Source organism: Lampris incognitus, chromosome 1 (genome assembly GCF_029633865.1).
Source record: "Lampris incognitus isolate fLamInc1 chromosome 1, fLamInc1.hap2, whole genome shotgun sequence".
Lineage (NCBI taxonomy): Eukaryota > Metazoa > Chordata > Actinopteri > Lampriformes > Lampridae > Lampris > Lampris incognitus.
This window is the reverse complement of record NC_079211.1, coordinates 17593252-17609115: the sequence shown is the minus strand read 5'-3', so window position 1 is coordinate 17609115 and position 15864 is coordinate 17593252. Positions and strand designations below refer to the sequence as shown.

The following is a 15864-nucleotide window of genomic DNA, read 5'->3' as shown; positions in this document are numbered from 1 at the left end:
TTCTCAGTCACTGCAGACACACATACCCATTGTTGTCATGCGTACCTTCCATGGGGCCACATAGCAACTGTTACCATGCTTGCCTGCCCGTTGCCACGTCCCAGGAACGGCCTGGTACACCAAAGATAAGTGTAACGAACTTACAGACGCTCACAAGGCACAGAACGTGATTAACGTCGATGTTTCCAGCATTCCTTTGTAAGATTACACCTTAGTTGATGCAGGAAACATAGTGTACGACGTGACGGACTGTTCTATAAAAAAACCACTATCTCCAGCTCAGGGGCAGAGCATATCCACACAGACGAACCTCTGTGTGGCCTTATGTCTCTCCATCTGCAGATGCATTAAAGATTCTCTGTTTGTTTTAATATTTGTCCGATGTGTATTCTCCCCAGAGGTTGCTGGGGCAAGAGCCCATTAAAAGGATAAAGGAAAAGCCACAACAAGGCCACCAGGTCATCACAGGGCCATCTCACACACACACACACACACACACACACACACACACACACACACACACACACACACACACACACACACACACACACACACACACACATTCATACCTAGGGACAATTTAGTATGGCCGATTCACCTGACCTACATATCTTTTGACTGTGGAGGAAACTGGAGCCCCCACAGGAACCCGCAGACACGGGGGATGAAAGCTAGTTGTTGCGAAATGAAGTTAAGTAACAGTTTGTTCGTCTCCTGTGATTCACTCGCCAACATAACACGTCACATTTGTGCAATTCTGCTTATAACAAAATTTACATTTACATGAGATCAAATGTTGTCCCGTTTGTTGTTATATAACCTGATATGTAAAGGAACGAATTCAATCCATCCATCCATCCATTATCTGAACTGCTTATCCTGCTCTCAGGGTTGTGGGGATACTGGAGCCTATTCCAGCAGTCATTGGGCGGCAGGCGGGGACACAGCCTGGACAGGCCGCCAGGCCATCACAGGGCACACACACACACACACACACACACACACACACACACACACACACACACACACACACACACACACACACACACACACACACACTCATACCTAGGGACAATTCAGTACGGCCGATTCACCTGACCTACATGTCTTTGGACTGTGGGAGGAAACCAGAGTCCCCGGAGGAAACCCACACAGACAAGGGGAGAACACGCAAACTCCATAGAGAGGACGACCCAGGATGACTCACCAAGGTTGGACTACCCCAGGGCTCGAACCCAGGACCTTCTTACTATGAGGCGCTTTAAGTCAAGTCAATTTTATTTGTACAGCCCAATATCACAAATTACAAATTTGCCTCAAGGGGCTTTACAGCAACACAACATCCTGTCCTTAGGCCATCACATCAGATAAGGAACAACTCCCTAAAAAAAAAAAAGAAACCTTTAACAGGGAGAAAAAATGGGAGGAAACCCCAGGGAAAGCAACGGACGGACAACGTGCAATGGATGTTGTGTTTACATAATTTACAGAATAAACATTGAAAGAGGATAACAGAATTATAATGGAATTATAACATTTATGAAGAATATGATGCACAGGATGCCAGGCAGTGTCCAGACCTATAATAAATATGCAATATTTAACGTAGTAACATTATTTGCTGTCAATTCAGAGGCTTGTTGCAACAAGAAAAATATAGAAGGAGAGGCTGTGTGTGTGTGTGTGTGTGTGTGTGTGTGTGTGTGTGTGTGTGTGTGTGTGTGTGTGTGTGTGTGTGTGTGTGTGTGTGTGTGTGTGTGTCTTCTGCATAAGGATGTGGTTTGTATATTGTGCCGGAAGCTTGCAGTTCATCATCAGTCACTTTTTGCTCATCCTGCTACTTAATTCATCGGCGTAACCTAAATTCCACATTTGTCTCTGTCTTAGCAGATTGCTGTCTGCCATGTACCCACGAGTTATCTTGAAGGAAACGATGATCAAGAAATCCCAGCAGAAGAGAAGGACTTCACCATGCAACTATAAGCAGAGGTTTTTTGTCCTAGACACACAGGACTTGAAATATTCTGAACGCCGTCCCGGGGTAAGTACGCATTAACCGAGCACACTTGGCTTTACAGCCGTATAACACGAAGCAGTCAAAGATTTAGTCTTGAAATCCAGCCGCCAGGTAAGCTACTAGACTGCAGTGTCTGCCAGTAATTGTTGAGAATTAAACATGAATTCTTTCAGAAAAAGCCAATACTAAAGGGCTGCATAGAGTTGTCTGCAATCAAGTGTGTTGAGATTGTGCATAGTGACGCCCCTATACCATGCAGCAACAAATACCCTTTCCAGGTAAGGTAACACATTTACAGTTTCTCAGAAAATACACCTTGAAGTTAAGAACGGATCACTTCTCAACATTTGCACATGCACAAACACAGCATCAGAACCAGGATCATGTTTTATTGGCCATGCAGCTTTGCACATACATGGAATTTGCCTCCGGTTTCGTGGCTCTCTCGGTGTACTTAACATAGAATAAAAACACTACAACACAACAATCTTCAGATATATACACAAGGATTGACTATATACAGATGCAATAAGAGGTGATAAAGTGCAATGGTGCAGAGACTATATATAATACACGTGTGTTCAAAAGGTGACTATTGATATGATACAACAATGGCTGTATTGTCCCCAGGTGTTTCATGACAACCTTTACCTCTATATTTTTGCCCCGGACAACGATTGCCGTCAGAGATGGGTCAGAGCTCTGAAGGAGGGTAAGCAGCTTCCAAGCTTTGTGTCCCAGTCGGTAGTAGAAGTGCATCACGTAACGGAGAAGCATGGTGCTGTGGAATGCAACGGCAGTTTTTGATGACTCGGACCTCTATTTCTCTCATACAATACTTCTGAAATTTATATTCCCTAATCTAGAGACGAAGTATAATGACTTGGTTGTAAATTACCACCCAAACTTCTGGATGGATGGAAGATGGAGATGCTGCCATCAGACAGAGAAGCTGGCGAAAGGTTGTCAAGAATATGACCCAATAAGTTATGGTTTGTATCCTCTGCTCACTGGATTCATCTTAGGGCGATTCCTTGCATTATTTAAGAGATCTGGCCCCAACAAAGTTGTCCCATTGAAAACTGAAAGTGACAGGGGTGTGTGTGTGTGTGAGTGTGGGGGGGATGCTCAATTTAATACTGTGGGAAGCTTTTGCAAGAGTTTCTTGCAAAAGCTTCTCACATCTGGCTGGGATGACAAATGTGTGATTTATTTTAGACAAACAGTTATTATGAAACCCTGTATGCCAGTGTTAATGCCTATTAACCTAAGTGCATATATTTATTGTTCCACAGTTTCTAAAAAGCCCCTCCCCAAGATACGGGAAGAAGAGGTACAAGTTCTTTAAATGTGAATGATAGATTTTATGACAGTTGGATTTTTGCGCTGGCAAATACCATACATGTTATCATCCAATGGGAAATAATAGCATGGGGCTGGTCATCTCCTAAAATACAAGTTTGATTTTTGGGCTATATGAATTTTGTGTAAATACAGTGTTAAAAGAGGTCTTTTTTAATTTCCCCCCTCGTCATTTACGCTATCGTCCTTCTCCTCTCATGTAGTATTGCCATGATAACTGGGTTGTGCTGTGGGTATGTGTCATGACCATTTGTATTGCCACTCCATTTGTTTTGTCTTTATCTCTGGCTGGCAGGGGACTCCGCATTACCAGCTGCAGAAGTTGGTCGTGGCTCTCCAAGACTTCACACCCTTTGGAGACCATGACTTGCCCCTTCAGAAAGACCAGGAATACGTCGTGATAGACAGCTCCCACTCTGACTGGTGGAAATTACAGGATGACATGGGGTACAGCATGTCAAGCGTAGACGGACGCCCACTTCCGTAATGCATTTCAAATGGGGCAGGGCGATAGTTTATTATCATTTATCGTGGTACCCAACATTATCAAAATTAATGATAACAAGAATCTCTCTTTTCGAATATGGTATTTTTGCCTGTGTAAGCAGATGTTGTGGCGTACTTGAACATCATGTAATATTTCCCTTGATTATCATGATAATAATGTTTTCCGTATCACCCAAGCATCAAGTGCAAATACTAGCACTTTATCTCATAATGATAATTGATCAAAATTAACATCTAGTATTATGTATGTACAGGTAGTTATAATCATTGTTTTCAAGCGTGTTTTTAGTTTTTTTTTTTATCTTATCGCATAAGGAACACAGGCTTCGTACCCAGCACATATATAGCTGAAATATCTGGCACCGACTTTCACAGATTTAAGTGAGTATGAACTCCGTGTTTACTTTTTTGACTTACTAACTCCAATGATGAAAACCCTCTCTCATCTCACCTGCTTTTGGGAAAGCCTGTTTGGTTTTGACTGTTGGTCGTTTGTCTTTTCCTAGGTGGTACAGTAAAGAAATTGACAGAGGTCAATCAGAGGAGCTCTTAATGAAAGAGGTAAATTCATAGTAGTGTGCCGATCTGGGATGAGGGGAATTATCCAGCATTTGGCAAGATCTCAGACCTATTTTGTCAGCCAAAAAAATAATTTGATCTCTGCGTGAATAATGCAAAAACAACGCTGGCATATTGTTGTGCACAGTAGGTGGTGTGATCTGATGTATGGTTTCATTGTGCCTGTACCACCTGCGCCACACTGATGCAAATGTTACCTTTGCAAAATGAATGCAGCGCTCATAATGTGGGAGAGAACCCGAGAACAATGCAGCAAAATGTGCTTTGCACCCAAACCACAAGGCTTGGTTCAGTTCAGGATTTCCTGCCGTAATGGTGTCATGCTCAGTTTTGCAAGAACAACCCGAAATCTGATGAGCAACTTTATCCATCATCGTTGGCTACCGGCTATTTTGTGGTATAAAAGGACTAACGGCCCCCCAATGCTGGTAAAAGGTGAAGCTGAAGTAAACAAACAAACCCTTTCCATACGTCTTTTAAACCTGCACTACAACTTTTGATCAATATGTAAACTTCAAAAAATTGCATTTTTAGGGAAAGGAAGGTGCATTCATTGTGCGTGACTCAAGACTTGCAGGGGTCTACACAGTGTCGGTCTTCACCAAAGCACCAGGGTAATTTGATTTTCCTCATGTCTTCTTATCCCAGACTGACTCATTTATCAAGTGCAGACTGCGGGACTGAGAAACTGTTTTGCAACAAATTTAAGTGGACATTTGACTGTGGGTTTGGATTTTGGTTTGATTAATAGTGACAGAACTGCAGGACTGGTCGAAATAATCTGCCTTTTTTATCGGCGGTAACTTGCCCCCCGACATGACTCTACACTTGCATCTTACATTTACATATATACTCTACACGAGTTCAATTAAAAATCACATTTCTCATTTGTATATCCATTTATTTATATTTATTATTTGCCATTTTGTGTACTTACGCCATACCTAGGATAGGTATGGCTGCCCCTGATCTCTGGAACAGCTTACCAGTACACATAAAATCTGCTCAGAAAATCTTGGTTAAAGACCGACCTCTTCTCGCTGGCATTCAATTGAAGTTGAGCTTGACGCTGTGATTTTATTGTGGAAATATACTTCTACTCTTGTGTTTTATTGTTTACATTTCAATTTCTTTATTTTATTATGTCTTTTTTACATATATTTTTTATATTCATATGTATTACTTATTTTATATTGTATTTTAAGCTTGTGCAGCGCTTTGGCTCAACTGTGGTTGTTTTAAATGTGCTATATAGTAAATAAACTGGTAACACTTTAGTATGGGGAACGTAGTCACCATTAATTAGGTGCTTATTAGCATGCAAATTAGCAACATATTGGCTCTTAATTGGTCATTATTACGTACTCATCAATGCCTTATTCTGCATGGCCTTATTATACAACCAGTAAGCCATTAACTATGAGTTTTCCCTCTATAACCTCAGAATTATTGCTTATTAGTAGTACCATCTCAATATGCTTTGCTTAGTATGGACTTTATAAGGTGGTAGTACCACAAGAAGAGTTATTCTCCCTTACTAACACTTAATGAATATGGTCTGTTCTTGCATAACAAAACACAAAACTACAAGTGTTAATAGTGTTAAATTACTGTAAATTAAGTTTTTGTTACTTAGAATATGTTCCCCATACTAAAGTGACATCTTGATCACTACTAATTCACTAGTAATTAAGTTTTTTTATGTTCCCCATACTAAAGTGTTACCAATAAACTTGACTTGACTTGATAGAATCGCTACTCATCCGCCCTTAGGTCTAATGGGGAGAAGAATCCGAGAGTGAAGCACTACAAAATCAGAGAGACAGACACGGAGGAAAACAAGTTTTACCTGGCAGAGAAGTACCTGTTCAAGACTATCCCCGAGCTCATCCATTACCACCAACACAACGCTGCGGGTAAATGAACTGGTCTCTGCCGAGCAGTGGCACTGGCCGCCGCGCATCATGCAGATGTTTTCCCTCAGGAACCGGTGCCGATCCGCCCTGTTTAGGACTGAGGTCATTAGACGATTATATTTGCTGAAGCGCTGAGAGACAAAAATCGTGCAGAGCTTACTGCCCTGAGATTCTCAATGATTAGGGGCCTCTCTCAATAAATGGCGGGCTTTCGTTGTGTTTCCTTACTTCTTTAAAGGAGAAGTTACCCGATTTTACACATCAGGATGAGGTGAAGTTTGAATGTGGGGTGTATTACATGGCATGCAAAGAAACCTTTTTTAAAGTGTTCTGCCAGTTGCCACTGCTCAGGTACTTTCACATGGTACTGAAGGACTTTGGCCCAGCCAAACTTCCACTGGGGGTGTGTATCTGTATTAGTTGATAATCTATGCATATAAAAGGTGTTTTTTTTCAGCGTATCGCTTACTAACAGTATGAGGGTATTGTTCTTGCAAGGCAGTTTCCGGCTTACATTACATTACAGTCATTTAGCCGACGATTTTACCCAAAGCGACTTACAATAAATGCATTTAACGTGGGAAATCAGGAGAACTACTAGTCATCAGAGGTCATAAGTGCATCTAAACAAGCATCTAAGAGCAAACTGGTGCTAAAGTAAAAGCACAAGAAAGAGATTTTTTTTTTTTTAAATGAGTGAATACAATAAGTGCTAAGCACAAGTAACAGGGTAGTAGTTCTTGAAGAGGTGAGTTTTCAACCTGTGCCGAAAGATGGGCAGCAACTCCGCTGTCCTGACATCAGTGGGGAGTTCATTCCACCACTGTGGGGCCAGGACAGAACAGAGCCGTGACCGGGTCCATCGGCAGCAGGGGCCTCTGAGCGACGGGGCAACCAGGCGTCCCGAAGCAGCAGAGCGAAGTAGTGGGGCGGGGGTGTGGGGCTTGACCATGGCCTGGAGATAGGAAGGAGCTGTTCCTTTCACTGCCCTGTAGGCTAGCACCAGAGTCTTAAACTGGATGCGAGCAGCTACCGGGAGCCAGTGTAGGGACATGAGAAGGGGAGTTGTGTGGGAGAACTTAGGGCGGTTGAACACCAGACGAGCTGCAGCTTTCTGAACAAGGAGACATATTTTGTAAGCATTGCCTGTTGGGCATCTGCCATGAACCCCATAGACAAAGTCCTGTCCCCCTTCTGTCTTGTGCTGCGTTCAAGACAATTTGGTACACCGATATTTCAGGTTGGAAATTTCCAACTTCCAACCACCACTACCAATGTCACGTGCCATGCTGTTTACTCAGGGGGGCTTTAATGTTGAAATATATACATGCTAAATATTTTGCTTACAATACAGTTGCTTTGTCAATGTAGGATAAGTATCTAGTTATTTATTTAGCAAACATGTGTGTGTGTGTGTGTGTGTGGGGGGATTCTTGGTGTGTTGGTGTCTCCGCAGGTCTGATCACACGTCTCAGACACCCTGTCTCCAAACACAGAACCGGCTCCCCAGACCTTGGCAAACACCCCACAGGTTAGAAAGGGAAGTTTACCTACTGTTGTGCAGATGTTTCAGCTGTTGGAGATGGGCCACGCAAGAATCTTATTCACGTCTTGGGCACGCATACCTGCCAACTCTCCCGTTGTTTTGGTGGGAGTCTCCTTCTGTAACCCTTTCTTCTTCTGTGCTCTTGTTTTGGGTCATTTCCCGCCTTTAATCTCCCTTCTTCCCCCCCACGCATCGTTTTTATTTGGATTGAGAGGCCAGGCGGCAGTTGCACAAAAATGGATGAGATCATTTTAGAGAAGAATTCAAAACACTTGAGTTGATTTTCTCGCTTCTGGGAATGAGATTTCAGATTTCAAACCACATCAGAAGAAGTCATCCATTGTGGTGGACTGACCTCTGTCAGCACACACACACAGACACACACATATACACAAACAGCTCGTCATTTTAACAAGGAATATATTTATTTTACTTTCTTACACACTGAATACTTGTTTATATGTTATTTTAAGTTTATTGTGGTCTGTGAAATTAATATACATTAAGATACATTAAAGGTAATTTTCCTTTTTTTTTTAAAATTTATCTTATGTGGGCTTAGATGGAGATGAGGGTACTTGCCAAGGGCGGCACGGTGGTGCAGTGGTTAGCGCAGTCGCCCCACAGCAAGAAGGTCGTGGGTTCGAGCCCCGGGGTATTCCAACCTTGGTGGGTCGTCCCGGGTCGTCCTCTGTGTGGAGTTTGCATGTCCTCCCCGTCTGCGTGGGTCCAAAGATATGTAAGTCAGGTGAATTGGCTGTACTAAATTGTCTGTAAGTATGAATGTGTGTGTGTGTGCGTGCGTGCGTGCGTGCGTGCGTGCGTGCGTGCGCGCGCGTGTGTGTCGGCCCTGTGATGGCCTGGCGGCCTGTCCAGGGTGTCTCCCCGCCTGCCGCCCAATGACTGCTGGAAGAGGCCCCAGCATCCCCCCGCCCCTGAGAGCAGGATAAGCGGTTTAGATAATGGATGGATGGATAGATGGATGGGCACTTACCAATGGCCCATAAAACATCCCTGGTTGGCAAGTATAGGCATGTTAATTATGTAAAATTATCATTTTGTATACACAAAATTATCAGTTTCTTTACACATATTCACCCCATATTCTTTGCACTCTCTCATTACAGTTTTCATTACCATTACATTACCGTTATCATTCATTTTTTCATTTCATTTTCATTTTTTTTCATTTCTCATTCATTAATTTTTCATCGATTTTTTCATACCAATTTTAATTCTCATCATTCATCAGATTTGCTTTGCTAACATCTCTGTATATATTCTGCATTACGTCACTCTGTTTGTAATCTCTGGTTGTAAGTCTGTTACTTTATTCTGTGCTTTTGACACCTATTGCATGTCTGTCCATCCTGCATGAGGGATTCCTCCTCTCTTGCTCTTCCTGAGGTTTCTCTCCCCCCCGATAAGGTTTTTCCCCCCCCATTTGAGTTGAGGGTCTAAGGATAGGGGGTGTTGTACATTGCGCTGATTGTAAAGCCCTTCGGGACCCATTTGAGATTTTGGGCCATACAAATAAACTTGACTTGAAACTTGACAATCTGAGACAGAAAGAAAGAAAGAAATGTTTGGATCCATATCTGATGAAGCGGCCATTTGTTCTTGAGGCACATTATGAAATCAGAGGTTTGGATATGATATAGCCACAGTGATGTAACCCTGATGTAGCCACACATTTCATATTTGGAAGTGCTAGAGAAAAAGGGCAGGATGTAAAAACAAAACAAAACAAAAGGTAGACGGTAGGATAAAGAACATGTCCATTTGTTGCATTTCACAATGTGGTTGACTGGTTATTTCACCACAGAGGGACAGAACGGGGGACATTTTGGTTCACCACTCTGTTGTTCCTGAGCAGATCAGTGGGAGGTGGACCGAGAAGAACTGAGCTTGGGGCAAGAGATTGGCAGTGGGCAATTTGGGCTTGTTCTGGAGGGGAACTGGAGAGACAAGAAGGTGGCCATTAAGATGGTGAGAGAAGGGGCCATGTCAGAGGATGAGTTCACAGAGGAGGCAAGGGTTATGACGTAAGCAGACTTCTTTGTGGCAAGTCATACTGATCATCAGTAATATTCATTTGAGCAGTTCAGACTATATTTGTGTGTGTGTGTGTGTGTGTGTGTGTGTGTGTGTGTGTGTGTGTGTGTGTGTGTGTGTGTGTGTGTGTGTGTGTGTGTGTGAGCACTAGGGTGTAGAGATTCAGTGTTTATGCATGCATTTTACTGTATAAGTGTTCAAGAGGATGTCCAATAGGCAATAGGTTGGTGGTAACTGACAATGGGTAAATGCCTCTTTGTGTTAACAGGAGGCTGTCCCACAGTAAGCTGGTTCAGTTGTATGGCGTATGCACCCAGCATTCTCCTATGTGTCTGGTGTTTGAATTTATGGAGAATGGTTGCCTGTCAGACTACCTCCAAGCCAGAAGAGGGCATCTATCTAGGGACACCATGCTAGGGATGTGTTTGGATATCAGTGATGGCATGGCATACCTAGAGCGGTCCAACTTCATCCACAGAGATCTGGTAGACTTACATATATCTTTTTTAGTTGTTTTTTCATTCTTTTCTTTTTTTTTTACAATCAAGTTCTATATCTGTCCATTTTAACTTAATATGTATGTGCTCCTTGTTAATACTCCCTCTTTTAGGCTGCGAGGAACTGTCTGGTTTCAAATTGCAATGAGGTTAAGGTGTCTGATTTTGGCATGACAAGGTATGGTTAACGAAGGAAGAGGTCTGACACTTCACTTTCAAAATAAAAGGTTTACACCTGTAAATTTAAATCAGGGACCTTCTATGTTTTTATGTATATTTTTTTTCTAGAAATTTTGTTTTGCAAATATGTAGTTTACTAAAAAGTGTGCATGTGTGTGTGCATGTGCAGATTTGTTCTTGATGACCAGTACACTAGCTCCCACGGCTCCAAGTTCCCCGTCAAGTGGTCGGCTCCAGAGGTCATCAGATACAGCAAGTTCAGCAGCAAGTCTGATGTCTGGTCATTTGGTATGCTCATCTGTGTACATTGCTACCTTTCAGCAGTGTTTCTCTGTCGGTCATACTTGTTGTCCTTCTGGTTATATGTCTTCCTTTAACCTCTTTGTGACCACCAGTTTAACTTCATGTTGCTGCTAACACCCGAGGTCTCTCTGTCCGCCCCAACTCAGGTGTGTTAATGTGGGAGGTGTACAGTGAGGGCCGTATGCCCTATGAGCACCGTACTAATGCAGAGGTGGTGGACTCCCTGAACGCAGGCCTGCGGCTGCTGAAGCCCCGCCTGGCCCCAGATGATATCCAACAGCTCATGGAGTGGTGTTGGAAGGAGGTGGGGAAGGGGGGGGGTGTACACTTGCATAGGTTGAAGCAATTTCACACTGTAACTTATTACACAATGCAGAAATGGGTTGTGCCTCAGAAAAAAAATTTGTCTTTGGTGTGTTTTATATGCTGACCCTGTGACCTATATCTATTTTCATTCTAAGAAACCGGAGGACCGTCCATCCTTTGCTCTCCTGCTGCACGAGTTGGCTTCCCTTTCAGACCTGTGACCCAAACAAGTTTGTTTTGAATCTGATTTACAGTAGTATACAACACAAATGTATTTATCTAATTTATTTACCGATTTTTATTTTGTGTCAAATACTTTTTCACTGTATAAAACAAGTTTTAGTTGTTGGAGTGCTGGATTATTGTAATGTACAGATCATTCTTGGGAGTTTTCCGAGTTTTTGAGGGCATGTTAAATTCTTTTTTTGCCCTTTAGAGGGCGCACGCAAACCACACACATTGCTGAGTTTATGACCAGTCCCACAAGCTTTTCAAGCAGAGAAGTTTCATATGTTAATAGTCTATATATTGCTAATTATATATGTTGCTAATTATATTACATCTCAACTGCCTTTGCCACCATTGCTGGTGTTTTATTATTTTGCATTTTTCTTTCACATAAGATGATGATAGTCTTTTAAGTTAAAGGAAAATTGACAAGGTAAATGAAAAAAAAACGTTGTGCTAAACTTTAAAGTACTTTGAATAATTTCCTCTGTCTGTCTTACATTTTGTATATGTAGTCATACGTCTTTCTCTGATTACAGTAAATGATATTTGCTGTTCTAAATAGAAATATTCATTATGATGATTATTCCAGAGATTATCATTGTGGGTGTATGGGGAAAGAAGCCAGAGGTTACTAGACATTAGTTGTAATAACATTTCAAATTATATGTTCTTAATGAAATAATTAGATTTGGGGGAGGGGTTTCCAGCCCTTCCAAAAAGTGTTTGAGTGAGTGCATTTAAAATCATATGATACTTAAGGCTCAGCGTTTTCGGTTTTTACCGATTTTCACAGAAAAATACCCAGATTTTGTTTTTTAAAAGGAGCAGATCGGTTTTAAACCGACTTTCACCAGGATTTTATGTTTCTACGGATCCAAAAGTTGTTCCTGTTCGTGTGAGGTTACGTAACAGTGTCCTCTTGTGGCGAAATTCGGCATGCTGGGTGGCTTTGAAAAATACAAACGGAAAACGCTGAGCCTTGATGATACTATAAGACAAAGATTTTGCTTTTTAATTAACTTTATAATTACCAATGGGGGACTGGTAAGAAAATATACGATAATGTGCCTTTTTTCTGCAACACCCATATGTAAGGGGTCACTCATCCAAGAGGGGAAGGTCATTATTTTCTATAGAAGACCACCTGGAAGTGGATTATTGTGTCTTTTACACAGCTTTACCCCACGGAAGAGGTCAATAGATTGACAGAAAGGTCCACAAGCTTCCGGGCTTCTTTCTGTATATTTCGCTTACTAATATTAGCCTACAGAGGCTTCAGGAAGAGCATTAATTTGGAACAGAACAGGAACGGGGATGAGGTGGCAGCTCGACAATGGTCCATCCCTCAGAAATAACCGATTGCTTTAATTGACCAATCAGAAACGAGTATTAAAACATAGCCCTCCGACCCCTGCGCCTACAGAGCATGCGCACCAGCGTTAGTCGGCCTTAGCGGCGAGCCGTCCAACTTCCGGTTTAGCCCTCCTCCGTTATCTTGAATTGGATAAAAAATAATTTAATCGTGCAGCTCTTCTTCACCTTCCAAATTTTATCTGACCACATGAGTCAAATTCTGGTAATAAAATGAGTCATTTCCTTGGGCTTGTGACGCTCAAAAAAAAAAATCCACGGTTTTACAGCTGCTCCTTTTCCAATGAGTGTGTGCGGGGAAAATGCTGCCTTGTGAGGAGTGCAGCACACGGACAGTCTAGCGTGGTTACAAGTATTTAATTACCTTTGTGAGATAAACATTAAGTATATTGTGAATACTTTCCACGCCGTCACTCAAAGACGAGCGGAGCATTGACAACAGTTACAAACGAGACCAGCTGACCAACACACTGCAGCGTTAAACAAATTAAACCAACACTGAGGTAAAGAAAATAACTCTTATACAAATTTTGGTAATGAACAATAGCTGAAATAATTGTATTGATTTAAAATGATTGTTTTCCGTTTCAAAAAAAAAAGTGTGAACGGCAGTCAGTCACATCTCAAAACTGCATTTTTATGGATCCCACTGCTTTTCTGGACAAGACTAGGAAGACCCGCCCCTACTCTATCTGTGATTGGCTAACCCTATCCCTAACCCCACCCTAACCTTAACCAACGGAGGCGACGAATACTAGCCAATCAGAGGCAGAGTTCAGGGAAACGGGTACGAGTACTGGCCAATCAGATACAAAGTGCCCAGAAAAGCAGTGGGTTTCATAATAACGCCTCAAAACTGCACCAATAACAAGACAGTCTGCTAATCAGGAATTACACTGTTGAATTTCATGACTGAACAATAGTGGTAAACCACTAAAAGGACAAATTAAAATTCATGGACGGTTACTGACTGGCGTGGAAGTAGTGGGTGAGTGAGTGATTCGTGTAGCCCGAGACCTTCAGCTCCGGGCTGGGAGAGCTAGTATTGAGTTTAAACAAGCACCTAAGTGGTTGCTCTTCTCACAGGGCTAGGTTAGTACAGTAATTTACTCGACATTTCCACAAATAGTTGATATGAGTTGCACAATCGAGACAGCACTAGCTAGCGGGCGGGGCGAGTGAACGATTTAATGGAGACGAGGAGTTGACACTCCCGACTCAGTGCGGGGGGGGGGGGTCGTTCGTTTCGGACGATTCGTTCATGACTCGCACATCACTAATTTCCTTCAAGTAGGATTTCACGGAAAGGCCAGACAGTAGAAAGCAAGATGTGTTCTATAATTTTTAACAAGCTAAAGCGAATCAATCTTTTGGTAAAAGCTCTTATTAGTTTCTGATGTGTCTGTCTGCTTCTTTGGATTGGACGCTAGCTAAAACATGAGTCAGACAGACAAGGGTTGCGTCTGAAATCACATACTTGCTACATAATACGTATGTGTACAATCATCCAGTGTACTATTAGTATGTGAGTTAAAAAAGAAGAAAAGGGCTGTTGGGACATATGACGTCATCATTATTGACGCGCTGCAAACAAACCTCCACTGGTGTGCTGAATCACAATTTTTTTTAAATGTAAAAATACAACAAGGCTTTCGCCACCGTATGCTTAGCATAGTGAAAAGTAATTGAAACCATTCAGCCATTCTGCTGGTTCGGTTGTGTAACGCACTTCGCCATTGTTGGTCGCTGCGTTTAATTATCGCAAAGGATTGTGGGATCATTAATACCAGCCTGGTGTCCAGTGTTTGAAAACTCCCGACATTTCTCAGCATGTAGTACTATGTAATCCTGGTATTTTTCGCATACTATTTGATGCATAGCTACAGCGTTTTCGGACATACTGAAAACACTCACATACTAGGGGTTGCACAGAGTACTCGAGCATTTGAGTTCTCGTGCAGTTACATCGAGTTTCTACATAAACATCGAGTACTCGTTAATCACGTGATACTAGATCGCATGCGTACTCAGTTTCCGCAGTTCGCAGCACCGAAGGTGTGTTTGCTTTATTATTGTATTTAACTGCAAAATTTCTTTCCAAACTGTAAATGTGCAACAATTGAGTGAGTAGGATGGCTCTAACATTGAGTCTGTCGCATGTTACTACACTAAAGTGGTTAAACAATGTTAAAAATAGATGCAAGCAAACATGACTGATTTCCTTTTTAAGTCGGTTACTAACGGTGACCAGGTCTCACCGAATTTACGAAAATTATGTATAAATAACAGCGGTGTATCTAAAGCACTTAGTGAAAAAAAACCCACTTTGTTGACTGAACTTTAGATCTTGGGCTACTGTAGAATGTTGGTAACAATAACGTTAAAACATCTTTGGTATCTTAACCATAAGACCAAATATTATTTTAATCAGGAATCAGGAACACTTTTTGTCATCGCATGTACTTGCACACATGACGAAATGCCGTTTCCCCCAGCCCACAGCAGTGTGACATACAGACAAAACACATTCAAGAACTAAACGAGCACACATATTCAAACTAACACAGCCAAACCAAAAAAATAAATAAAATAAATCACTGTCCAAGGGAACAAACGCCAGCCAGGATGACTGTCGGAACCGCCGGTCTGCATGGGCTAGCAGTTAGCCTAGCCTGCCTCGATTACGCGTCCTGTCAGACCGCCCTACATGTTTCCTCCTCGGGCGCAGCTCCAGGCAGGGGCCTGGTCCCTGTGGCAACCAGACGAAACAAACCAAGCCCTCCCAGCCCATCCAGCGCCAGCTCTCCCAGCCAGACAACCTTGACACACCTCCCTACCGAGGCTGGATTATGGACTGGGCATGCCAGGTGAGTGTCCCAGACCACAAGGGGCCCCAAAAGGTCAGGGGTATTGTGTTCGCTTATAGTAGGGATCCCCAATCATACCCTACAAGGGACGTTTGTTCCAACCCTGCGTCGCAATGCAGGGCCCAAG

General features: G+C 42.4%; 1 protein-coding gene across 1 annotated transcript; it reads left to right on the top strand.

Moving 5' to 3' along the window:
• The first annotated feature begins 1876 nt into the window (after positions 1–1876).
• itk (IL2 inducible T cell kinase) lies at positions 1877–12228 on the top strand. The gene is made up of 17 exons (XM_056273389.1): positions 1877–2041; positions 2191–2295; positions 2648–2729; positions 2884–3009; positions 3313–3350; positions 3675–3826; positions 4202–4267; positions 4393–4447; positions 5000–5079; positions 6239–6381; positions 7838–7912; positions 9804–9972; positions 10251–10467; positions 10593–10657; positions 10829–10947; positions 11109–11266; positions 11424–12228. The coding sequence occupies exons 1-17, from the start codon at positions 1904–1906 to the stop codon at positions 11487–11489; spliced, it is 1854 nt and encodes a 617-aa protein (XP_056129364.1). The 5' UTR covers positions 1877–1903; the 3' UTR covers positions 11490–12228.
• Positions 12229–15864: the final 3636 nt, after the last annotated feature.

Bases quoted from the DNA above. Each gene is read 5' to 3' on its own strand.
- itk (XM_056273389.1), top strand. From the start codon at position 1,904: ATGTACCCACGAGTTATCTTGAAGGAAACGATGATCAAGAAATCCCAG. The intron at 3,010-3,312 runs GTTTGTATCCTC...ATTGTTCCACAG, and splicing joins ATATGACCCAATAAGTTATG to TTTCTAAAAAGCCCCTCCCC. The intron at 10,658-10,828 runs GTATGGTTAACG...GTGCATGTGCAG, and splicing joins TCTGATTTTGGCATGACAAG to ATTTGTTCTTGATGACCAGT.